The following is a 27,285-nucleotide window of genomic DNA, read 5'->3' on the forward strand; positions in this document are numbered from 1 at the left end:
GAAAACAGAAAATATTTTTAAAACATCTCCCCCCCCCCCCCCCATGAAACAAAAAATCCTTTTTACAGGTAATATGGATCGTTATTTCACAAATTTATACCAAAGCTTTTTGTGTTTCGGGGGGGGGGGGGGGGGGGACATGTTTACAGCCAAAAAATGCACTTTTTCACCAATTTCAAAGGGGTTTACATCTTAAACGTTGTATTTAATCAATTACATATGTTTAATTTTATATGCATAAATCATAAGAAAAGATTTAAAGAACATTTATCCATATTCAAGAATATTTTAAAATATTCTGATGCTTTCAAGCCTGATTTCAATGGAAAACATTGTCTACCCCCCCTATAAAGAGAATTGGAATTAACAATAATTAGCTATTTTACACTGGTGTTAAATTTATTAATCAATTATCATTGAACTCTTCCTTGCATTCAACAAAGATTTTTTGGCCAAATTGCCATAAGTATTCAATTAAATGGATGTTAAATGTAGGTGAGAATCGAGAGTTAGCGTGCGTGGTTCTTTCAACTGTATATGGTTTTCAGTTAAATCATCAACTTTGGGAAAATTTAACATGAAATAAACCCTTTTAATCGGATTCCCATGTATGATATTCATCCTCAAAATATAAAAGTAGATAAATTCCATGTAAAAAAAAAATATTTATGAGGAAGATTGAAAAAAATACATTGTACCAAAATGGATAAATGGCCCCTAACTACCTCACCCCTCAGACACTCCCCTTGTGTACATATCTCAAAGCAGTAAAAACTTTGACGTAAAGATACTATACATCAACATAGGAGTACAATATTATGGAAATGTAATATTTGTTTGCATGTAGATTAAAACATCATTGAAGGAGAAATAAACAAGTGTAGTCATATTGTCTTAGGAGGAAGGATACCAACTTGTGCTTTTCCAGATGAACATCTTATTCTTGAGTGCCTATTACTCTCATACTTACATGAACATAGAACAAACAAGGCATAATGTATGTAAATAAGTAGGTATTGTACAATGAGTTCCAAACATCCAGGTACTCTGTACAGGTTATGAATTGTACAGTAGTTGAAACGATGTTTTCTTTGTTGGGAGAAACAGCCTAAAGAAGAAAACTTTTGTCAAGTTGTTTGGCTGTGAAGATGACGTTAATCAATTGTAGGAGTAGAGATTAGCTTTAGTCCAGCTAACAAGGCTATGGAGTGTTATGATTAGCTTTAGAATGGTTCTATATTAAGATTATCCTAAATATGATCTAGCCTGTTAATTTTAAGGTGTGGGTAGGGAGTCCTACAGATAACATGTCCTATTCTACCGTCAAGTCCAGCAGCTAAAAATAATACATCTGATGACACAGATACTTTTTTTCCGTTGCCTTAAGTACCAGCTGGGTTTTTTATCTTCAACATGTTCAAATTTTTTTTTTATTCCAAGTAATCTGTTAAATTAGTCTGTAATGTTAGATAATATTTATTTCAGAGATATGTATTCCATGCTTATTAATTGGTAATGCACACCATACACACAGGGCTAGTTTTGTAAAAGTTATCATTTGAAAGGATAAACCAATATTAAGATTTATTAAAACTTAAAAATCAATTGAATTCAGGGTTGTTTCTTAGAATTGAAATGGCAGGGGACATTAAAAAAGTATAAGGGGTTCTGGGGTTCTTCCCCTCAGACGAAGTTGCTGGGGAATAACCGGGGGATAATGTCATTATAGGCGGGGAAATTACCTGGGCCTTAGGGAACAACCCTGTCAATTGGTACTGCACACCATATACACTGGGCTAGTTTGTAAAAGTCATCTGTTGAAAGGATAAACCAAATATTATCGATAAGATTGTTTAAACCCTTCACATTAGCTTAAAAGGAAAACAATATTTTTTTACTACATTTTGAAATCATAAATATAGTTCTGACATTAGTTCTTAGGGAGGTAAATGCAAAATTTACAACATGATAACTAGTTATCATGTTGCAAATTTTGAATTTACCACCCCTTAAGCAGATCAAAGATTCAATATGAAATAGAAATCTTTTCTCGCAGTACCAACACTTAGTCCCAATTGCTTATTTATGGCATTTCAGACAGACACAATTTTCTTAAAATTACCAAATCACAGTTCATAAATCATTCCTGTCACTGCTTATTGCCATATTCAGGAGCTTTTATTTTCTGAAATAAGATTTTTAATTCTTTACTTATTCTTTAGGCAAGTAAATTTCATATATATATTTTAGTAACATTATTTATAGGATTATACACATCTCAGTGAATTAATATGTCTGGCTAATTCTTTAAGGAATTTCATTTCTTTTCTCTCTTTATTAATTGTCTTCCTATAAACTGGAATACACAGACTCTAGTAAATATGGAACCTGCTGTAATTGGTTAATATAGAACTTTAACTTTTTGTGGCAATTTAGATGCTGGCTCTGAGATCTGATCAAGTAAATTATCAAGAGAAATGAGGGGTTGTACAGGATGGTTTATTTGAAACTTAATACAGAACGTCACAGCTCATTTCATGTGCTGTAATGCCTCGGTGCAGATCTGAGTGAATTTATCTGTCTCAGATTGATACACTTAATTGATTAAAGTTTTCACTGAAAACTTTTCTGCACACAGGCCCAATGGACAGATAACTGGAGACTTTCAGAAACCCAATATATTCTTTGTTTGGATGCTCAAAGTTTTTTTTTTTTTTTTCAAAATTATTCTCTGCAAATGATACAGTATTTTTTTTTTCATCAGTGAATTTGTAAATGATGAAGATATTTTTCATTGGTGAATTTGTAAATGATGCAGATATTTTCTGTATTACTTATTATCTGTCTCTAAATATCCGTACTTTCCTCAGCAAAGAATGTGTGTCTATTTGTCTTTATAAAAGAATACAGTGGTATTCTGTGAATTTGTTATACCCCCACTTGAAAAGGGAGGAGTTTGTAGTAATGAGGCATCTGTCCGTAACACTTGGGGGTACCTATCTCTTATACCACTGCATAAAATTGAATGAGACTTTCACAGATTCTTTATTTATACATAGTTCCATTGTGCACCTCTTATATTGTATTTTAGATTTCAATTGGACAGATATCTGGAGTTTCCCATAGCCAAACATGGACACTGCCATTCTTTCATGACATTGGAGGTACCCATCTCTTATCTGCAAACCCTCCTATACCACTGAATAAAATTTAATGAGTCTCTCACAGAATCTTTATTACATAGAGTGCCAGTGTGCACCTCCTATTCCACATTTCAATCGGACAGATATAATATTTGAGGTTTTCCATGGCAAATTAAAAATGGACTTTGACATTTACCGGTAATATACTCATATTGGGAGGCGGGGGGTATCATTTTTGTGATCTCGGTGCTCACAGTACCTCTAGTTGGTATCTATCATAATTTTCTGCTTATGAATTTTTTTCTCTCTATCTCTAAATGATACATCAGTAGGAAATATGTGTATTTTTCCTGACTGATACCATACTTTTCCTTTATTATTGAATTCAACTCTGTCATAATTAGTGACACAGTAGTGTTTAAATTCATAAATAATACAGTTATACTCTAGTTTTCAGTATTACATGTTGTGATATTGCCTCTAACTGAGGCAGTTTTTGCAGTTTTTTCTGTGTAGTTTCAGGAAGTTACAGACTAAACAAATACTTGTAGACAGATTGTCATATAGAGATCCCTATAAATATATATTAGTGGTGTTAATTCCTCTGGTTGGTCTTTTTGATCTGATTGATTAATGGACAAATGATTGACAGAAAATTGATTTATGCCTTGTCTTAATTAGTTCTTTTCTTCCCGATAATAGTGTCAAAGTGAACATTTGTCATTTGAATCATAGAGGCACATTATGTATTCTTCATCCAACTAAAACCTACTTGTAAAATTACATGCCTCTGTGTCCTTGAAGTTTTGGATAAACTTTAGATAAGGGAAGTATTGATCGAGGTACCTTCATGGTTATAGTTTGACATTTAGTGTGTAAGCACTCAAAGAAAAGAAACCATAATTACTAATAACAATCAAGACTGTCCGGATATCCTTAAAAGACTCATTAATTTCCTATATTTAGGACATGGCCATCCAATAAAAAGGATGAGACAGCTCTCATAATTAAGAAATACACTTTCCCTGTTAACCCATAATTCCCCACAAGGCTCATAACTCTGTTTAAACCCTATTGTTGTCGATTAAGTGTGAGACTAGTGATTTCTGTGTATTGGGACATTAATGATTACTTAACGACTCTTCAGTGATTGACCTTTTTATAGCGATTGGTAATACTGTATTATATCAGGTCACCCATTGTGTAATCACATTAGATTGACATGGTTTATGGGCATATTGTCAATGCACTTGCTAATAAACATAGTTCATATGATATTGCAACAGTTATTCTGTAAATACATGTATATAAACATCATACAATAATCATTGGTTGGACAGACTCTTTTATAAAGCAGTGTATTACTTTAAGTACATATACTTTTCAATTCAAAGAATAATCTCATGAATTTTTTGTAGGGCAGCAACATCTAATCAGTCATAATTTTGGAGACAAGGCCTCTTAACTAAGAATTTATTTTATACTTAAGTGTGAATCCGAGCACAAAATTATCTTAAATATTTTTATGATCCCAGCCAAGGATATTTGCACAGTACATATACATTTCAATTTTTAAAGTATTCCTCAGTGAAAAATACATATTAGGTTATCCTAGCAAACATGATATTATAAACATTTCCTAAAGGAATATACATGTAAATCATTGTGGTACAAGTATATAGCATCTGATCTCTCTATCTTGAGGATTTTAGTTTAGACAGTGCTTTCTGATGACCTTAACAATGTTCTAGAATACAAATCTGTAAGGAAATATGGTTTGCTTATTAATGGCTCAAGACTGGGTAGATGATACTAATTTATGCACACTGACAAAAAAAAAGTGGGAGGAAATTGAAAGGGGCAAGCACAGGAAGCAGACAATTGTACTTAAGTGCTGAACTTAGATTGTGATCCTACAGCGAAAAGTGTGCAGCTAATTACTATAGTAATGTATTTGATTTCATTACGGTGAAATGTATGTTTTAGAGAATATATTAAACATCGTGTGCAGTTTACAGAACAATGTACACTATTTAGTACGGTGCTTCCAGTTATAAAGACATATCGCATACATTATGAATGTATATCGATGTGTGCAAATATTATTTGTACTAGGGGTGTCCAAATTGTCTATTATTTATATTCAAATATTCAGTAGGAGTATTTGAATATTATATTTGATACAATAAATAAATCCTGCTTTATTTCATATAGGCATCACCCTATCCTTAGCTAGTCCACGTTTTGCATGAGTATTTCAGAGCAAAATTTTATGTAGAGTTTTTTAAGAGAATAAAATATCTAATATTACATTTTTTCATCAGTGAAGTACTGTTATTTATTTATTGAATAAAAGTGATATTCTGTCACAGTGTGAAAGAATATCAAAGTAATATTTTGTCACCGTGTTAAAGAATATCAGAAATGCCGCAAAACTCAAGATTTTCTTTCCCTTCATGAAGATTGTTGTACGTGCATGCATGTGCGTAGGAGATTCTATATCTTATTACATTGAAAGATGGGATTTTATTACAAGGTATCGTACAGCAAGATCTGAAAACATGTACATTATGTGTTTACATGTATCCATTACTATTCCTTCAAGAATATTGCAAAATGTTTGATTCCAAGGGTATGACTTTTCTTTTGAAAAATCCAATGCAAAATATAAGAAAAGGTGATCAAAATTGAACATGATTAATTAAGTACTAGCTAGAGCTAGAGTTATATCTCTCTATTAAGTTTTCTGGGAAAAAAACAAACTAATATTTGAATCATAAATTCATATTCAAATATCAGCTCATAGAATGAATGTTGAAATATTCTTTGACATCCCTAGTTTGTACATTTAGGTACTGTAAATCACCTTTTATTTGTGCGAACTTTATGTAATTACACGAGGCGGACTGCTTGTGAAAAATTCATTCTCGCATATATTTTTATTACCCGGTAGTATAGATTAGGGCAGTGTATTGAGCAAAAAATTTTGATACAATACAATATTTTATAAAGGGATATGCAATATATTGGATTCTTTAACAAGTCTATCAAAAAATTCTGATAAAAATGTTGTAAAAAAACTGGGTGTTTTATAATCTATTTCGAAGTTCTTGTCTCACTGTCATTACAAAATACACTTATTAAATTCAAACTTTTAACATCTGTAAAAACCAACATGTTCTTAAAATATACTTATCTATGTTTTTCTGTATAAATTATTTATGATGTTCTATATCATTACTGACCAGTTTTATCAGAACAGTTAAGTATTATCTTTTTTGGTTGAAATTCTTGTAACTTTTTCACAGAAATATAAGAAAAACTGCCTGCACAATACATATTGGAAGTTATTTTTTCAATACAATATATTCTTGAATATTGATAAGTATTGATATATTGACACAGCCCTAGTATATATATTATATACAACAATAGATTTTATGAAAATGTTGTCTAGCATTTAAATGCCAAATATCCATCTCATGAAAATCAGTTTTTTGCTAAAATTTTGGGATATACAGTAATTATATTCATGAACTCATTTTGTATAAATATCGGTCTTTTTGTCAACTTTAAATGAACAACATATTGTTTAAATTTCTTGTTATTTTCCTTACATATAAATATTGTTTTTTTTTTTGTTTTTCAGATAGGGGATTTAAAAGACCATTATTTATTTTACCATCCTCACATTAGTAAAAGATCTGCAAATCCAAGCCATGAACACCATCAGCTTTTATCTAAAGAGCCCGAGGTAGGGCCACTCTTATCTGCAGTAAAACATTCAAACCAGAGCTTTCATCATTAACAATTTATGGTTGTTACACAACTCACATTCAGCCATTTAACAAACTATGGAGGATGTATTAAGAACCTGAAATCTTTTATTCTCAGTAAACTTAAATCTTGATTGGTTAGAAATAAAGGTTTCAGCCATGTTACTCTAGGTTTTCCATCATTATTAAAACATTTACACACATAACATACACACTCTACAAGCCATTAAAAATCTATGGCATGTTTCAAGTAGAAGTCAGATATTTATTTTTACTACTGATGTCCTTGGAGGATAGCATAATTATATAGTTAAAAGACCTGCATGATGACCATACAATATGATATAATCACAAATCTGTTATCATAAATATATAACAATACACACAGAATTATAATAAATGTCATTTGTGATAGTGAAATGAAGAGTGTTGAAATGCAATTTCAAAGCAAGAATTCTGTAGAATTTAGAGTAGTTACCACATACAATGTATAGAGTCCTATAAGAAATTTTCTGATAAACTGGTCAGAAAGATGAGAAGGGAGACAAATATCAGGAAAACTTACAATATGTACATAGATTTTATATATATAAATTTTAGGACACCATGGAAAATACATGTTTATGAAATCTCTTGAATTAGGAAGAATTTTTGTAGATTCTGAATAAGTACACAGGACCTGAGAGTTGTTTTCTTTTTTTCTTTTTCTTTTGAGAAAAGGAGGGGGGGATAAAGATTCAAATTATATTTCTGTGGAAGAATGGTAAGGGCACTTTTCATGCATTATTAATAAATTCGCTATTGATTTTTTTGGCACATGTAAGTTCACAAAAATAATTGAGGAAGAAGTACCAGTTAATGTTTTTCAACCTTTAATCCCTAACCATTTTCTGACATCAAAGTGACATCCACAAGCAACAAACAATCAAACATGTACATTTATCAAAATGTGATTGTTATTTATGGTTGATATTTAGTACTATTTTCAATAATTTTCAGATCAGATGGTTTGAACAACAGAGAGCCAGGAGTCGAAAGAAGAGAGATGATTTTAAAAATTTTAATGATCGTTTGTGGAGGTCCCAGTGGTATCTGGTATGTTTTTGTGAACAACAAACATGTATGTGTTACAGTATAATAAGAAGGGGGGAGGAGGTCATTGAGTGCTAAGAGGTAAAGCTTAATGGACACAAGACCTTGATTTTGTGACTGACAAGATGATGGCTGGTTTTATCTCTCTGTAAAGAGATATTCCCATCCCGTAGGTGTCTGCCAGGCCAGTATTTAGTCAGGCCTCTAGGTTTTTTCTCACACTACCAGTACCAGTATTTTAGTTTTATAGTTCAACACTCTGAATGTAAAATGCACCACCATGCCTGCATTTCACTGAGCAGTTCTATTCAAATATCTACATGTACTAAAACATAACAAAATGATCGATGTTACGTCAAAAGCATGCTAAGGGTGCAAATGTAATTCAAAACTGCTTCACGTGATCTGTGACACCCCATGAGTATTTTTAACAAAATTGTAAATGTAATAAATTCAACATTTTTTTGAAAAATGTATGATTGAAGTAATTATATCTGTTTGTTAAATGAGTGGTATTGATTTACTGTAATAGATTTTGATGATAAATGCAGAAACCTCTCTCTTGAGTGGTCATTGCTGTATGTAAATTAGATCTGACGGAATTGATTTAGACTATTGCCGGCCTGTCTGGATCCATGTCTTGCCAATTAACAGTTGATAGAATAACCCTTATCTAGCCAAATCTTATTTCTGGAAGTTTGATAGGAATACATGAATCTTGATTAAGGACTCTAGAAACATATTACAGTCAAAACTAATAGAGATTGATTTATCTTCTTAAGTTACACCCATTTACGTGAGATTTATAGTGGTATAGGCAACGTCTTATGGTTCTCAATAAGATACCAGATTCTTTGAGCTTATATTAGAAGAAATGTTTAGGACAGTTTATGGCAATTCAAGATATTACGGTACCTAGCATTTTACACTTATTAAGAAATAAAGGGAGGGAATGCTTAACATTTTAATACTGGATTCAGGAAACTCAGATAAAAAAATGATGAAACAAATGATTTTCATTAAAATAGTGCTGTAACGGACAAGAGTCTTGAATCTCAATTAAATTTAATTGGTATTAAATCATACACTACAAAGAAATCAGACTTAAAGATGTGAGAAATATTATTGACATTTGAAGGTGCTTGGACACAGATTTAAAGTTAATATTTTCTCAAATTTTCTGTATAATTTCATGACTTATATTTTGCTATAGCATTTCATACTAAAATATAATAAAAATCTTATTTCATCTCAAAGTTATTAAAACTTCGAATTCTGGACGCGTTGGATTGACACATCCTTGCGCTTTCACATATTTTAATTTTATTCATAATGCTTAAGAAAAGTGGCAATTTTGTTGTGTATTAATAAAAAATATTAAAACTATAACCCAGAAAATTCAGAGTAGAAATGTTCGAAAGCAATACCCACTCACAGTATTGTAAGTCCGTGCTCAGTGGTGTGTGCAGAGTTTAACAATATATTGAACACACCCGGTGAATCGTAAACATTAACAGTAACAGAGCTCATGCCCTGTTTACAAAAACAGTTTATGTTTCACGGGTGCGTTCCATTTGTTAAACTCTGTACACATCACAGAGCACGAACTGACAATACTGGTGAGTTGGTTTTGATTTCGAACATTTCTACTCTGAATTTTCTGGATTGTAGATGTAATATTTTTCATTAATACATAACAAAATCGCTTCCTTCTTAAATATAAGGATAAAGTTAAAATTTGTGTAAGTGCAAAGATGTGTTAATCAAACGTGTCCCAGAATTCGTAGTTCCAATAATTTCCAGATAAAATAAGTTTTTAATTATATTTTCATGTAAAATGCTATTGCAATATATAAGTCGTGATATTATACAGAAAATTTGAGAAAATATTAAGTTCAAATCTGTGTCTAAGCACCTTTAACATATTTATTCATGAATAGTTTGGGTGATTTTTTTGTTATTGTTTTTTTTTTTTGGTTTTGTTTTGTTTTTGGTTTTTGATACAAAAACACTACATGATTTATCTTCAAGATATAAAAAAACTTTATGCATTGAAAAAGAAATATGAAATACATGTAGAGATTATATAAACATGAAATAATGGAAAGATAATATTAAGATTTGATTTTCCTGCAGAATGGTGGTGGACACCGGGGTAACAGTGGAAACTTTGACATGTGTGTGAAGGGGGCGTGGCAGATGGGGTACACAGGGAAGGGTGTGGTTGTCAGTATTCTGGATGATGGAATCGAACGCACTCATGATGACTTGAAGGAGAACTATGTAAGTGTAATGTGTATGTTACATGTATTTGATTTATAAGATGTTGGAACTGCTTGTAGAAAATTCATACTGTAAGTTTGGAAATTGAACAAGAGTCGAGGGATTGGTTTTGAAGTCAATCATTATGTCTGAAGGAAAGTATGGTTGAGGAAAGTCAGTGTTGTGTGAAGTCCTAGAAGGAAATTGATGTTTTTCTCAGACAGATTTTGCAGAGGTATCAATGATTTATCAGTCTATTGAGATACTTCAGGGAATAACTGATATCTCTCGCGTAGGGAGTTTAATAGGAACACATCAGGGAGTATCTAACTGTAATTCAGGAGAACTTGTATTTGAAATTCATCATGCTGAAAAATATCAGTGGCTGAAAAATTTCATGACATAGGACACATTCTAGATGTTCAAACAATTAAATAAAGATTTCATGGGTGGGTATTCTGGAGTAAACAAATGATACATGAGTCTCAAATATTTCTTGCATGGGAATGAAAGTTGGTTTATGGTGTCTTTGCTGAGGGAATTTTTACAGTAACACCTTGGGATAGAACAAATCTCTGCTATAGCATGTTTTATGGTAACACCAGTGGATATCTGGTATCTCTTGAGGAAGTTTTAAAGTAACACCTGGTGATATCTGGTTGCTGTCTGTTGTAGGATGTTTTACAGTAACACCAAGGGATATCCAGTATCTATTATTTGTAATATATTTATGTAAACTTAAAGGTGATATTTAAGTAACACTTGGAGTGATATCTGAGGACTCTCTGCTGTAGGATGTTTTGTGATAACACCAGGGGATATCTGTTGTCTCTCCACTGTATGATGTTTTACAATAACACCAGGGGATATCTGTTAACTCTTCACTGTAGGATGTTTTACAATAACACCAGGGGATATCTGTATCTCTTCTCTGTAAGAAGTTTTTAGTCATAACAGAGGATATCTGTATCTATCTTCTGTAGAAAGTTTTTCTTTGTCTTGGAAAGTCTTACAATATCAGTGATATCTAACTTAAAATTGAATGATAATATTTGATTAACAAGGAATAAATAAGACAATTAATGTATCACATAATATATCACATTTGTGTCATGATCAAATAGTCATCCAGTTGGTAACTCTTAAGTGGGTATCAAATCTCGTGAGGAAGATCCCAATTGTTCTCCTAGGTCAAAGGTCAAGAACCATGATATGAGGACAAAAAAAATCATTTTCAGATAATATCTGGACTCTTGGTGTGAATTTATCAATATTGAGTTTCTTTTCTTCCAGGACCCATATGCAAGTTATGATGTGAATAACCATGATCCTGATCCTATACCAAGATATGATCCGACCAATGAAAACAGGTGAAACTTTTTAATGCATTTTATAAGAATTTATAAAACCCTTTGAAAAGTTAAATAAGATTCTTCATACTGTTAAAAAGGTATAACTTGGACTCTAAAACACCATGTGGTTGTCAAAATATGTTATAATATCAATATCTGGTTCATGTATAAAAAGGTGTCACTTTCTATTTTAATGCCCCTCTAAAAATGGTTATAATTTTACACCTGCACTATGAATGAAAATGTGTTGTTTGACTCTGTGAGGAAATTTAATAATTAGTACTTGGAATTATGTTGTATCAATGTGAATTATTGATGCAAACAGCTGAAGAAAGATAACAGGTAGAATTGAATTACCTAAATTTAGTCTACACCTAAATTCAATCTACTCCCCAAATCAACAGAATTTTCCCGCATTTAGTATGTATCCCAGAGCATTTCTTTCTTCAGAAAAAAAAACCAAATAAGAATAATTGGGGCCCTCCAAGGGGGAACTGAATAGTGATTATTCATCTGTCAAAGATTGTAACCCTTCACATGGTCTGATCTTGTTTGCACTTAATTCTCCAGTTGGACACTATGGAAGATGAGTCTGATTTAGTGTAACTTGTTTATTTCCTTCTACGACCCTCAAATAAACTTATATTGTATTATCTATGCCCAGTGACCACATAAGTTGAAGAGTTGTAAAAATAATCAAATTGTTAATTTTCATAGACATGGGACTCGATGTGCAGGAGAGGTAGCAGCAAAAGCCAATAACAACAAATGTGTGGTAGGAGCAGCCTATAACTCCAGGATTGGAGGTAATTACAGAACAAACATTGTCCATATTATTTCTCATGGATGTTGCTCATTGCCGTAAGTTTTAATTCTGATATGACAAGCTTTTGATTACATGAGATTTACCAGTACTTCACTCATTCTGATAAATATTTTATGAATGCTTTGTGAAGCAATATTTCTTTACTAGAGAATTTTTTTTCTGGTATTAGGAGCTTAAGACAACAGGACCCATTTTTGTAATGTTTCCTTGGTTTGAAGTATTGAAGGGTGGAAAAGGTAGTTTTGATTTATGAAAGGAAACAAGCAAAGTGAATGATTATAACACTCATTAAGTACAGAGAGTTGGAAGTGACAAATTTTAAGATTTCTAACCTTAAGTGAAGTTACAAATGACATAGAATTATAAATTCATGCTTATGACAAAATCTTTGAGAGGTCATGAATTGGTTGGTCAATCATTTCCAAGGAATATTCATTAGAAAAAAGGAGTAAAGGAGTGAAATGCAGTCACATTTTCTTTTTCGGGAAGGGGGGGGGGGGGGTGAGGTGGGATGTTGTTCGATGTTTCAGTATTTTATTCATTTGTCAGGGGGTATGTTTTATTTTTTATCTGGGATGATCTTATCACACATTCATTCTGTTTTTGTCTGTTGCCATGTATTGTAAATTTATGAAAATAATGAAAAAGTGGATTTTTACTCTAGAATCACCCCATATGAATGCATCATTATTAGTCCCCTACCGGTGAAACCGAAGGGGACTATAGGTTTTTTTGTGTATATTTAAGTTTGTTAATTTAATAGGGAAAGCTTTAAAATGCTTTTTCTTTTAATTAATTTCATATGCTTATATTACATAATTTATGATAGCTCATGTGAGGCCAACTTAAATTCTTTTAGAGAAATGTACCAAAAGTTGTTTATCAAGAAAAAAGTTGCATGATACCTAGGTAACCACTAAGGCCCACTGGCCTGTTAAGTACACCAAAGGTCTGCATAGTCCACAAATAAATATATGCTATGGCCTACATGGATATAATAAAAAATATGAATAAACAATGTGCTTGATAGCAAACAAAGTGCATTTTTACTTTGATTTATAATTAATGGTTTTCCTCCATAGAACTTGACTATTCTGATGTACTTTTCTCCCAAGTTCTATACGTCTTTTATGACCCCACACTTTTTTATGAGACTCAGGGGGTGAACTGTAATGTAACGTAAATTCTCTCTTCCTCAGCTTCTGAATCAATATGTCTCTGAATGAGAAAGGGAAATTAGTTTTCTATCCTGATTTGATGGGAGGTTGTTTAGTAGACAACTGTGTGATATGGAGGATTGAGCTGTAATAATATATACAGGGATTTGTGATTTTTTACATTACTTATGACTGTTTATGACAGAATGATGGCAGTATCTGTTAGTTTCTGTCAAAAAATGGTGTGAGCTTTGTAAAAATTATTATATATTAAGTCTTACAACCAGGATAAGCTAGAAAAATAAAAGAAGAGTTCCAATCAGGAAAGATTAATCATGTTGTTTCTGGGACTTTTTAGAAAATATAGAAAATACAATAGGTATAGTTGATTTTTATGCTTTTGAGAGCAAACTGGTATTAATCTGTTGAACACAGCCCACACTTTTGAACTAACCACACATTTTATGAGGTACACACTAATAATCATTAATAATTAGTAAGCTGGAGATCAAGGTCAGGTCAAGGTCAGACATCCAATGTGGAATCTGAATTTTCTAACATAGAAATGTGCAAAGGAAGGAGCAATATGCTCCAATTCTTGTTTGTTTGTTTATCCTGTGTTATTTTGTGGACCTTTGTAATTTGGATATTTTGGTGGCAGATATTACAGTGCATGCTACAGAAATTCTGACAACCAATATAATGAGGAAAGATCTGATGTCTGCTTTCTATATCATATTCTCAACTTCTATCCTGTACAGTTAATTTACAATTTACTATTGAAAAAATACTTTTTCTCTGGAAACTGCATGCTTTGGCCAAAATTTTTAAGTGTTTGCTATGGCATACATGTACTTCAATATTAAATATTTTCATGCTCTGTAACATTTGCAGGTAATTTTCTGACAGTCAATAAATGCACATATATTCCAATAGATTTGGATATTTTTGAGCCATATCATCCATTATTAATGAAAAAATTCATTATCAACACTCATGAGTCTGGCATAGTCCAAACAGAGGTGATGATCAAAAACTCCAAAATAAAAAAAAAAATTAGATTTTAGGGTGGTGTCAAGTGCTCTTATTTTGAAAATGTACATGTATATACAAAAAAAGTCTCTTCTTCTGATCTCTCATTTAAAACATCTGTTTGCATTATTAAAATGAATAATAAAAATTCCACTGAAACTAAGAATTTCATGAATTGGGTCCATGGTTCAGGCCCAAAGGTTCGGTTTAGTTGGTCGTGCCTTTATGGAAAATACACTATACATGTATTTTTTTTACTCCTAGACATCCATCAAGCAAAAAGTTTACATTATTACAATAAGTACTCAGGTAGTTAAGTTGGCCATATATCGAAAAATCATTATGTCTTTGAAAAGTTTATTACTCTCATGGACATCTATCAAGGAAATTGTCATTTAAGTCCAGAGTTCCAATTCCAGGTGGGGCAATAGTGACTATAGCCTGATTACTCAGTCTGAAAAACTCATAAAACTGATTACTGTAGATCACAATATTTGGTGACACCTTATTTTCGCAAGTATTAGCTATTTGGTATTCATTAGCAACACAAAATTTTCGCAAACTGTGGTTTCTGTTGTATATACATGTAATCCTTTTTAATACAAATGTACGTGAGAATTAAATTTTCACGAGCAGACAGACTCGCGTAATTAAATGAAAATAAAGTTCTCGTGAATAAAAGTGATTAACAGTACTCGGTTGACCTTCAAGGCCCATGGTCCTCTTGTTTAAGAATCAGCACCTGAAAGCTTCAGGGTTTTAAACAAACACCACATTGCCTTGTCTCTTATCCTACGATATTATCAACTTTTTTGCACCTGTCTGTAAATTCCTGAATATTATATAGGTATTACCTGACTTGTATGTAAGTTGTTATGGTAGTTTTAATTACTTGACACAGGTGTGCGTATGTTGGATGGTGATGTGTCAGATGCTGTAGAGGCAGCTTCACTAAGCTTTAACAGGACACATATTGACATTTACTCTGCCTCTTGGGGGCCAGATGATGATGGACGAGTTGTGGATGGCCCTGGTCCCCTGGCAAAGAAAGCCTTCATCACAGGAATAGAACAGGTTAACCTTCTCTTTTTGATGCTATTTTGATAAAGTAAGCCAATCCAACTCTTATATAATATAATAAAAAAAATAATTGTAAAATTGGTAAAATATTTTCAATGTTTAAAAATTTACTTGACAAATTTTGAGAGGAAAAATATTTTATTTATTAAGTGTTGTTATCATTTATTAAAATTTTTTTTTTATTGGGATGATTACCATTATTTTAATTTTTTTATCAATCTCCTGTAGGGTCGAGGTGGTAAGGGGAATATTTTTGTGTGGGCATCTGGTAATGGAGGGAGTGCATTTGACAGCTGTAATTGTGATGGTTACACCAATAGTATTTACACCCTGTCCATCAGCAGCACCTCAGAACATGGCCGTAAACCCTGGTACCTCGAGGAGTGCTCCTCCACCCTGGCTACAACCTATAGTAGCGGGGCTTACAATGAAAAACAAATTGTAAGTTAATTTAAGTGATCCATAGGGTTCTCAAAATTTAATGACACATACATTACTAGCATTATCTTGTGTACATAAAATGAAAAATGATTTAATTTTTTAAAAAATGCTGAATCAGCAAAAAGCACAGCGTGTACATAGAAAACTCTTACAAACAGCAATTTAGCAATGAGAATCAGAAAAAATATTGGTATATATATATATTATTATAACAGTAACTTGATCCGAAGAGCCGTATCACGTCAAATCTGGTAAAGAACAGCATGGCCAAAGTTACTCAGGTGAGCGATGTGGCCCGTGGGCCTCTTGTATAAAATTGTATTTATTATGAAGAAGAATCAGTATATATACTGCAGAATGAAAAGAACCTGCAACTTATATAAATGTAGACCTCTGTCTGAGGATTCATTGAGTGCTCTCTTGTTTAATGTTCAGTGTAAAAACATTTTAGCTGCTTCTTTTCAATGAATGATTTACATAAATTTCTAAAATAAATTTGAATCTATATATATAAGAATGACCTTATAGGTGTTTTGACGTGAGTTTATCAGATTTTAGTTTAAAATTGATAATTTTTGGATTGTAAACAGTATGAATGAAAGCGATAGTATAAGGTGTAAAATCGTTAATAATTTTTGGATTGTAGACTGTATGAATGACAGCATCAGTATATGCTACCTAAGGTGTAAAAACATTGAGCTCTTTGTCACGTAATTTGTCCAATCCCTTCAGTGAGAATTATTGATTAGTTATAAATGACAGGATTTTTCCTACTCCTGATCTAGAGTTACATGTAATAAATAATTGATGTCAGATTAAATGTCCTGTTCCATCAATTACTATAACATGACCTCCATTAGTCTTCTACTTTCCTGTTGATCATTTGTGGACTTCTAAAGATTCTGATATGTTCAGACTGATGAGAGTTTGTCAGTGCTGTTGTGTTGATACAGTACAGTTGTGTGATATTTTGCTTATAAATAAATGGAAACAAGACTAGTGTGTTAAGGCATAATGTCTGAGTGTGTCTCCATTTCTTAAAAGTCAAAGAGCAAAAGGCCCAAACAAGTGGAGGGCACAAAACTTTTAAGAGATGGAGAGGTATGAGACTATTAATTCTCTTAAAATCCTTCTTTGGAACCCCTTTTTACTTTGTTTAAATGGTATACACTAGAACTTCTGGTATCTTGAACACTGATATCTCAAATACCATGGATATGTCGAAGTAACCACATATTCCTCCAGTATTTTACCCTTGATATCTCAAATCCTGGGATGTCTCAAAGTTTTTTTTCTCAGTCCCATGTAGTTCGAGATAATGAGATTTAACTGTATTTATTTGAGTGTAAGATAAGGTAGAGGTCTATTTGGCTGATAAATTTTACATGATGTTACATTGAAGTTTGTTCTGCACTACATGTATAACATTGTTACAGATATCGACAGACCTACACAACCAGTGTACCAGCAGTCACACAGGTACCTCTGCCTCTGCTCCTCTAGCCGCCGGCCTGGTCGCCCTCCTATTGGAGGCAAAGTAAGTCACCTAGTTACAAATAGCAAAGAAGGTATTAGTCCTCAAAATTCAGTGCAGATTTTTCCTTGATGAAATTTCTATATCCAAAAATAAATATTGACATTAAAAATAAATAATATTTATCAGTCCGACCTTGACCTGGCGGGATGTACAGTATATCACCTTGCTGACCTCCAACCCTGACCCTATGGAGGATGGTAACTGGATAACAAATGGCAAAAACAGAAAAGGTAAAGTCAACAGATTACCTGTTTTTTAACTCCTGATATTTGTTTTTGTCAGAAAATTAAATTAAGTTAACCACTTAAGAAATTGTATTGGAAATATTGAAATTATACATGTATTTATTATTTAATACATTAAAAGTCTGTGTCAAGTGTCATTTTAAATGTGTCTTACTAGGCTTTTGAATGAAGGTGTTCACCCGTTTGATTTATGATTACAGTAAGTTTGAGATATGGTTATGGTCTGATGAATGCTACAGCAATGGTGGATTATGGACTGAGATGGATTAATCTTCCTCCAAAACACATCTGTACAGTACTCAGCAGTGCAAATCATGTGTAAGTGTGTGCAGGGGCATCAAGGTTTAGACAGAATTCAAACATTTCATTAGCTACATGGTAATAGAATTCAAACATTTTTTTATGCAGTGTTTAAGCATTATTGTAGTTGAAAACTAATGCATAGAATTACAAAAAATGATAGCAAGTACATTATATCTTGTAGGACTTAAATGCAGATCTTGCTTAATTGCATTGCAATTACAATTACTTATTTAGTAAAATTTTGTGGAAAGTATTATTTTTTCATTACATAACATAATTCTCAAATCATTTAATCATTTTGTTCCACATAAAAAATGGGCATTTTTATAGTATTCATAGCTTTAGATTATTATGATCATTTTTAATTCATTATTGATTTATGTAAATTGTTTCTTTTACTGATACTCTTTAGGAACTTGATGGGATCCCCATACACCAGTCAAGTCAGTACAGATGGTTGTCGAGGCACTGCCAATGAGGTTAACTATCTGGAACATGTTCAGGCAAAGATAACCTTGACCTATTACCGCCGTGGTAACCTGGTCATCCATTTAACATCTCCCAGTGGTACGAGATCCACACTTCTCCCTAAACGACCATCAGATATGAACAAGGGAGGGTTCAATCAGTGGGCATTCTTATCGGTCCATTTCTGGGAGGAGAACCCCACAGGGCCGTGGAAGCTGGAGATCACTGATGACCATCCCTCAACCAGCTGGCCCAGACCTCCTCCTGGGGTCAAAGGTTAGGAAATGTTTTCATTGGTGCTCAATAGTACATTCATACACATGTAATTATGTAGTTGCTACTGGATGATGTTTAAGTTTCTTGTGGTCTGTGTTACATTAAGATATGAAAACAAGCTTTGCTAAAAGCTGTAAAAATATCACATGTAAGGAAGTTTTGTATAAACTTGACAATGTAGGGTTAGACACAATTTGCAAAAACTGGAGTGCACTGTATTCCTCTCTGAAATTTGCAGGTCAGCTTGTATCATGGTCTCTTATTCTTCATGGAACAAAGGATAATCCAATTCGACTAAAGAATCCTGGACAAGGGGAAGTGGTCACCCAACCAGAAATCACAGGCACCACACTCCCCCCAGTAAGTAGACCAACAATTAATGTTCAATAACTGAGAAAGATTTATGTCAATGCTATGATTCAAACAAATAACACATTAAATTTCTGAGGATTAACATGAATTTCCTGTAATGTTTATCAGAAGTGTGATGACGAGTGTGTAGACACCTGTACTGGAAGTCGTCCTGAGGATTGTAGAGCCTGTAAACATTTACGTATGGGAGAGGCAGGGTAAGTTCTCCTGTAAACATTTATATATGAAAGAGGCAGGGTAAGTACTCCTGTAAACATTTACGTATGGGAGAGGCAGGGTAAGTACTCCTGTAAACATTTACGTATGGGAGAGACAGGGTAAGTACTCCTGTAAACATTTATGTATGAAAGAGGCAGGGTAAGTACTCCTGTAAACATTTACGTATGGGAGAGGCAGGGTAAGTACCTCTTAGAATCCTGTAAACATTTATGTATAGTTGCATCATTAGTAAGTACAGTTGAACTTTGGTGTCTTGAAGAATGATATCTCAAATACAGTGGATATGTTGAAGTGTGTTGGAAGTCCCAACTAATTATTATACCCCCACTCTGAAGGAGAGGGAACTATACTGTTTTACCCTTGTGTTTCTGTCTGTGTGTGTGTCTGCAGCAAATTTTTTGTCACAGTTTTCTCAGCAACTTCTCATTGCAGATGCTTGATATTTTAGACAACCTTTGTTTAGGCATCCCATATGGTGAGATTCATTTTTGTAAGAATCGGATGTCAACTTCCTGTTTATCCCTGTGTCTGTTCATGACTGAACTTGTGAATGTTCACATCAGAATGTATATTCACGGGGGTATTACTAGTGAGCATTGACTCAAAGACTTCTTGTTCTTTATGTATTTTAACCTCAATATCTCAAATCCTCTATCTCAAAACTTTCCTTGGTCCTATTGAGTTTGAGATAACAAGGTTTGGCTGTACTGTAAATTCTATAGAAGTCTTCATTTTGCATCATAGCACTGTCTTCTCCTTTGCTATCCATGCAGAAATCTTATTCTTTTAGGATAGGTGCTTGAATAAAATTATTTTTTTAATGATACATATTCATCCAAAATTTGTATCTGTGAGCTACATCATCATTGTGTAGAACGTTATTAAAAACTGATCCAAACTTTTGCAGTGCATGTGTTAAGGAATGTCCTCATGGCTACACTGAGAACCAGAAGATGTGCCTGTCCTGTGATCCCAAGTGTCTGAACTGTACGTCTAAGTATGGCTACCGTCCACGCTGTAACGCCTGTCAGGATGGTTACTTCCTGTTACCTGAGGAGGGCAAGTGTTCAGTGGAATGTCCCGAAGGATATTTCCAGGGTGAGCTCTCTCTCTCTCTCTCTCTCTCTTAAGAAGAACCAGTATCTGGCAACATTTGAAGGATTCTGAAAAATGCTTTAAAGGTTATAAATTGACACTGTTAATTATAAAATAAAAGTAATTTGACATAAACTTGCTTTTTTGACACAGAGAGCCCTGATCACCGAGTGTGTCAGAAGTGTAACAATATGTGTGAGAGCTGCTCAGAAAACAGGGACAAATGTACAAGTTGTCCTCGAACTTTGACCTTGTTATCTGACAAATGTTACCTGCCAGAAAATATCTGTTCAAAAGGTAAATTCCTGTTTTTATCACATGGCACATTCACTAAAATAAGCCTCCCCCACTTAATGCTGTACAGTTTTATTACTGACATGCTCAGCATTAATATCTAGGGTAAGGTGATGTAACTTCTACTAATTGTTTTTCTTGTACATGAGAAGTTTTCTCAAGTTTGTTATTGTCCATTATCATACAGTTTTTACTGGAACATTACATATAAATATTTAGAAACTTTTACTTGGTCTTCTATAGACCTGAAATTTTATACAACCAAGATTTTCTTATAAGCAAGTTGGTTACAAACAGGTTTTACTGTATTTGATAGGTTACTACAAATTTAGAAATCAGTGTGTAAAATGTGGAGCTGGCTGTCTACAATGTCAGGCCGAGGACCGCTGTGTTCTGTGTGACCCAGGAAGGTGGGTAGCTCAATATGATGGTACCAAAAAATTTAATCTGTAGTTTTTCAGGCACCACGGCATTAGGTCAAGCACTGCCACATTGATCAATTTTACTGATTTTGGAAAGGGAAATAATTTTCTATTTTACCAAGTTAAAAAAAGAAAATTGAGTGATATAAGAGTACAAAAAAGGTCAGAATCAATTGATGTCATTATTTTATTGGCTGACAAAAAAAAAAAAAAAACCTAGCTGCCTGCCGCATTGAATTTTGAAAATTTTGGCCTGGGGGGGAGTGGGGTATAGATATTAAGTAAAGTACATATAATAAAAGAATTTGTTATAAAACAGATATGAAAGAAAACATTCATAGTAAATACAACTCTGATTTGTTACAGCTATTTTCACCAAGGCAAATGCCTTCCTGACTGTCCTAATGGATATCTCCCTTATGTTGTTAAAATGGACCAGTCTACAGCCCACACTGAATGTCATTCTTGTCAACACGGTAAAGTTTGCCCCATAGCCCTCTTGCTATGCTATTTACAGAAACAAGTTTGAAGAGTTTTCCATTCTTTTAAAGATTATTTTTGGCATTTTTGAAATTTAATTTTACATGCATGTTTTAGGTAATTGTAACAACTGCATAGGAGACTTTGTGAAACGAGAAGGCACCTGTCATCAGCAAAAGTCCTGCTTCAGAGAGCAATACTATGACTTTATTAACATGGTAAGTCCTGCTTCAGAGAGCAGTACTATGATTTGATTAACATGGTAGGTTCTGCTTCAGAGTGCAATACTATGACTTGATACATGGTAGGTTCTGCTTCAGAGTGCAATACTATGACTTGATAAACATGGTAGGTTCTGCTTCAGAGTGCAATACTTTGACTTGATATGACTATGACTTTATAATTATGGTACAGTACCGTATATACTCGCCTATAAGTCGGTTTTTTGGGAGTAAAACTTTGGTCCAAAACTCTTTATCCGACTTATATGCGAGTTATAAAAAAGAATGGTATTTAAGCCGGTCATTCCCTCTAATTGAAGCTTAAAAAATACAACCGACTTATAGGCGGACCGACTTATAGGCGAGTATATACGGTAAGTCCTGCTTCAAAGAGCAATACTCTGACTTGGTTAACATAGTAGGTTCTGCTTCAGAATGCAATACTATGACTTGATTTAACATGATAGATTCTGCTTCAGAGTGCAATACTATGACTTGATAAACATGGTAGGTTCTGCTTCAGAGTGCAATACTTTGACTTGATATGACTATGACTTTATTATTATGGTACAGTAAGTCCTGCTTCAGAGTGCGATACTATGACATTGTTAACATGGTAGGTTCTGCTTCAGAGTGCAATACTATGACTTGATATGACTATAACTTTATAAACATGGTTGTCATTCTAAATCCAATGTAAAAAGTCAGTTATAGTTAGTTACGTGTACCTAATGTTGTTATATTGACACTGAATCCTGATTTTGTAGGAGTGTCGAAACTGTCATTACCGATGCAAGACATGTTATGGTCCTGGATCACATGAGTGTTTGTCATGTGAGGCTCCCCTGGCTTATCATTCATATCTACAGACCTGTGTTTCATGCTGTAAAGACAACGAAAAGGAGGGCTCATGTTGTAAATGCGATAAAAATGGTACGTCTCTCCTTAAGTCAACAATGACTGTATTTTCTGTATTCATGTTAGGGAATGTTAAATAGCTTACATTTTACCAGTAACATCACCGCAATCATTGCAAGTCTTTCACTTCATTTATGCTAACTGAAAAAAATTATAGAGTTTTCAGTATTCTGTAACATTTTGGAATGGTTTGGGTTTGTAGATGTTATTAATATAGACTAACACATCGCTTATAATATACTTGTATTGAGCTATTTGTCCAGAATGATTTTTTCGTCTAACTTTGGAATTGGTTCAAACAGTAGATTAAAATTGCCTGATTAGTGGGACATGAAGAAGATAAGTAAATGTTTATGCTTTTAGGCATATGCATACTGCCGCTGAAATCCTTGCAGAGTCTGTACTCGACGGGAACGCTGGTGGTGGTCTTAGTCGGCCTGATCGGGGTTCTTATTGTCCTTGTTGTATCGGTCATTGTTTACATGGCCGCAAAGAAATCCAGCTGGTGGTCCAGGAAAAACGAGAACGATAAAGGTGTATACTACAGCCCCTTACTTCAGGAGGATCTATAAGGAGTGGATCCAAGTGTAGCAGGCATGTCATTATTGTTAATTATGTATGTATCAACTTTATAAATTACTTGTGGAAAGCTTAAGGCTCTCAATGGTGAATGAGTTCAGTTCGAAAAGATATATCAAATTCTTTAACAAAATAGTTATGTATCTATCATTGCAATAGATATACCAGTATAACTGATCAATAATATCTAAGTTTGTTCAGGAACCAAAAATAACATTCATTTTTATTCATTCTAGGAATTTGTATTTGATATATCACCTTCTTAATTGACTTGGTGTAAAACACAAAACATCTTATTTTTTCTAGGGTATGTTTTCATTGAAAATTGTGAGATAGCATTTATCATCAGGAGATGGGAAGAAGAAATGGCAGCACATTCCAATTATACACAAGCTATGTAATCATGAGGGATTGGGTCACTTCATCCAGAGATAAAGAAAAATAAATTAGTGCTAGTCAAACGAAACTAGTCTAAAGGATCAATCATACTATCAAGTGGTCAATGGTTTTGTCATGTTTTTTTTTTTTATTCACAAACTGTACTAAATGAGTATTAATACTATCTTTTGTATGCCCCTGAGAAATAAGAAAAAAGAGATCAGGGCAAATTATATTTATTGGTCTATTTGTTTGTATATCCATAACTTTAACCTTGGTTGTTAACTTTTTAACAACATAAGAAAGATACATGTACTTATAAAAAGACAACTCAAATAGAAAATTGTAATCAAGGGAACTTTAAGTTGCATCACAACTTGTTGAATAAATTTATTTCAGGATTTACATGTATAATAGGATTATCATATGAAGTCACAATTGACTGCAGATTTTACGATTTTTAAAAAGATTTAAACAAAAACTCCCAGCTATTGGTAATAAATCCAGATGCAATGAGTGAGATACTATAGTGAATGCAACTTGAATCACTTTATTACAAGATAGCTGTGTGTTAGCAAAGGCCACTGTAAGCTGGAGACTGTAAGCATGTAGGTATTTTATTTAATTGCTTTCAAAGAGCAACAAAGAAAATATGTGACTTTTTTGTGAATGTTAAAAGGCAACCAGTTATGATTTTTTTCCTAAAAATTTTTCTTAGATAGATAGAAGGTTAGAATTAAAATATTGTTTTGTGTACAAAGCTACAAGACAAATTTTTTGTTCATGTTTGTCATATTTTTAATGATTTAAAGTATGTATCTGCTCAACATTTGATGGAGAAAATATATATTTTTGTAGCATTAAGAGGATTGGCTAAAATTCATAAAACCACCAACAGCAAAGAATTGGGAGTGATTCTGTAGTCTGTTCATTGTCTGAACTTGCAGACTGAACATAAGCCCAATAATTGTTATTATGAAATATCTGTGATACTTGTGTTAAAATATTAACATAACTGATTTTTTATGTACGATGTGATGTTGTAAGGTTTATAAATGAGTTCAAAACAGCATGTCTTTCACATAATAGACCAACATCAGGCTGGCTAGACCTCTGTATATGTTTATTATGATTATGTACATTTTTATTTGTATAGTTCATTACATATATTTACATGTTTTAAAGTTCATTTCATGTATTTACATTTAAATAGTTCATTCCTTAATGAACGTGGGCTTTATTCCTGTTTTTGTTCATGTAGAATTTGTGTACATGAGAGACCTATAAGGTATTTTTATTGCATAAAGAATTACTATGTTTGTTTAAGAAGTTTCTGAGAATCTGAATACCATCCCCAGTTATCTGTGTACTTTGATGGAATAAGACATTGAGTTTCAATGTGTTTATCCCAGTTTTCTTTTTCTATGCATTGTTTTAATTTGCTGCAACAACTAAAAAATCAAACCATTTCATTGCAGTGTCTATGTTTTTACAGTTTTCCTCCTGCAATTTTTTTTGATTGTGGGACTTTTGTCACTGATCAACATTGTTCTTAGAGGTATATATTTGACTGTGCATGGGATTTTGTTTCGTAGTATGCATGTGCATAAGTGAATTAATAGAGCATGCCAGTAGATTCACTCATAGTTGCAAGTCATATATATATGTAAAAAAAAAAAAAAAAAAAACAAAAAAAAACAAAGCTACAGAAATTATCACTCAAAAAATCATTTTCTACAAAAATTTAAAAAAAAAAAAAACGATGAGAGCAAAAATGGTAAAGTGGAAGAAGAAATGAATTTAGTCATTATGGAGCAGGGCAACCAAGTAATCTTAAAGTGCTTGATAATGGAACATACGTGTATAAAAGAAGAAAAAAATGACTGAAGTCATTTTTTGCATTTTCTGAATGATATAAGGAGTATGAAGACCCAAAATCAGGCATATTGATTCTATTTCTTTGTTAGTTTTCTATCCAGCTTACCTGGTATATTGCACTGTGGTGTTTCACTATTATAAAGTAGCTTTATAGATCTGACAAATATGGCTCCAACAATTCTTCAAAGGATTTTCATTGTTTTGAGTCATTTCACTCAAATAGAAGTAAAACTTTTTTTCTTTTTTTTTTTCATTTTTGTTTCTTGAGATTTTTTTTTTTAAAAACCTTTTTTGTGGTTTTGTTTGACCATTAGCTCTGATTTTTATCCTTTTCAGCAAGGTGTATGGTTAGAAGTCGGATATTTTTGGCCACTCCCTGGCGTTACCTGTATCCTGGATACCCTGACTGATCTCAAATTGAGGCTTAGACCTTGACCTTTTTGCACACTTTAGTACATACTTATGCCCTGACAGATGCTTTTAATAACCCTCTGAGACTATGTTTTTTGGTGTGGAAGTATACTAAGACTAATAGCAAGAATTTGGTTTGTGTAATATTTTTACAGATTTGCAATTCATTAGGAACTGAAGCATGTACATAGTTTAAAACCCTCAAAGCTTTTTTTCTTCAGGAGAAATTTAATAAATCTTTGATGAAACAGAACATACTGCTGTATACTGATCAGCATGTCTTTTAATGGAAGAAAAACACTTAACATTTACTCTGACACTCTGGAGAAAGTCTGCTGACAATTGTGTGTAAGAAGTTATAGAGTGCTAGTGTTATTTGTTATTTAGAGAAATCCATTTTGTTTAGTTTCATGTGCCAAGATGTAATGACATCACTTGTGTTAAATTCATGGAGAAAAATCACATACAAAATAAAGAATCGAAACATTACCGAAACATAAAATGTTTATTGGAAGTATACTATTGTGGAAATGTTAATGATTATGTTGTACATTGAAAGAAAACGCATTGTACTTATAATGAATTTGTTCATTTCATTTGCTTATGGGATGATATGAATTTGTTTTGTTTCATTTTACTGAGTTATCTGAGTACAGGTTTTGATGTTGTACCTTAATCATGCCTACTTGTCATCAATGTCATTTATGTTTGATTGCATTTAACACTTTAATGATTTACAATACTGAATAAACACTGAAGCAGTAGATCAGTTCTCCATGTTTTCAATAAAGTTGGTACATTGACATTGAGTAATTATAAAGGATATCACAGAAACCAACAGATGACATGGACTGACTGCAAAATATATTTTGATACAAGATGATGGTTTGAATTGTCCTAAGTCATCTGCTCAATTAACTAGAAAAGTGTTCCAAGAAAGGATTGTATAGCCTGCTTTATAGCATCATTAATAAAGATGCAAATAAATCTACTACTAGCATTATAATTCATGCATTGCCTGCAGCAAA

General features: G+C 32.9%; 1 protein-coding gene across 2 annotated transcripts in view; it reads left to right on the forward strand.

Annotated features, from left to right (window-relative positions):
* The window catches only part of LOC133181795 (furin-like protease kpc-1), a 29,070-nt gene extending 2,049 nt beyond the window's left edge, over positions 1-27,021 (forward strand). The window contains exons 2-22 of one of the 2 annotated variants that reach the window (XM_061316396.1): positions 6,793-6,897; positions 7,919-8,014; positions 10,148-10,294; positions 11,567-11,643; positions 12,343-12,431; positions 15,542-15,714; positions 15,949-16,161; positions 17,598-17,698; positions 17,825-17,928; positions 18,144-18,261; positions 18,659-18,990; positions 19,229-19,350; positions 19,471-19,559; positions 20,489-20,679; positions 20,830-20,973; positions 21,287-21,380; positions 21,759-21,868; positions 21,990-22,090; positions 22,861-23,026; positions 23,375-23,605; positions 23,897-25,631. In XM_061316396.1, coding sequence (XP_061172380.1) covers positions 6,793-6,897; positions 7,919-8,014; positions 10,148-10,294; positions 11,567-11,643; positions 12,343-12,431; positions 15,542-15,714; positions 15,949-16,161; positions 17,598-17,698; positions 17,825-17,928; positions 18,144-18,261; positions 18,659-18,990; positions 19,229-19,350; positions 19,471-19,559; positions 20,489-20,679; positions 20,830-20,973; positions 21,287-21,380; positions 21,759-21,868; positions 21,990-22,090; positions 22,861-23,026; positions 23,375-23,583 — 2,781 coding nt within the window. In that variant the 3' untranslated portion in view covers positions 23,584-23,605; positions 23,897-25,631. Of the gene's footprint in view, positions 1-6,792; positions 6,898-7,918; positions 8,015-10,147; positions 10,295-11,566; positions 11,644-12,342; positions 12,432-15,541; positions 15,715-15,948; positions 16,162-17,597; positions 17,699-17,824; positions 17,929-18,143; positions 18,262-18,658; positions 18,991-19,228; positions 19,351-19,470; positions 19,560-20,488; positions 20,680-20,829; positions 20,974-21,286; positions 21,381-21,758; positions 21,869-21,989; positions 22,091-22,860; positions 23,027-23,374; positions 23,606-23,896; positions 25,632-26,182 lie in introns of those variants that run through there. The other variant, XM_061316397.1, reaches the window with a different exon arrangement.
* The last annotated feature ends 264 nt before the right edge of the window (positions 27,022-27,285 follow it).

This window comes from Saccostrea echinata, unplaced genomic scaffold, assembly GCF_033153115.1.
Source record: "Saccostrea echinata isolate AGI-Se365-2 ecotype Australia unplaced genomic scaffold, CSIRO_AGI_Sech_v1 ptg000009l, whole genome shotgun sequence".
Classification (NCBI taxonomy): Eukaryota; Metazoa; Mollusca; class Bivalvia; order Ostreida; family Ostreidae; genus Saccostrea; species Saccostrea echinata.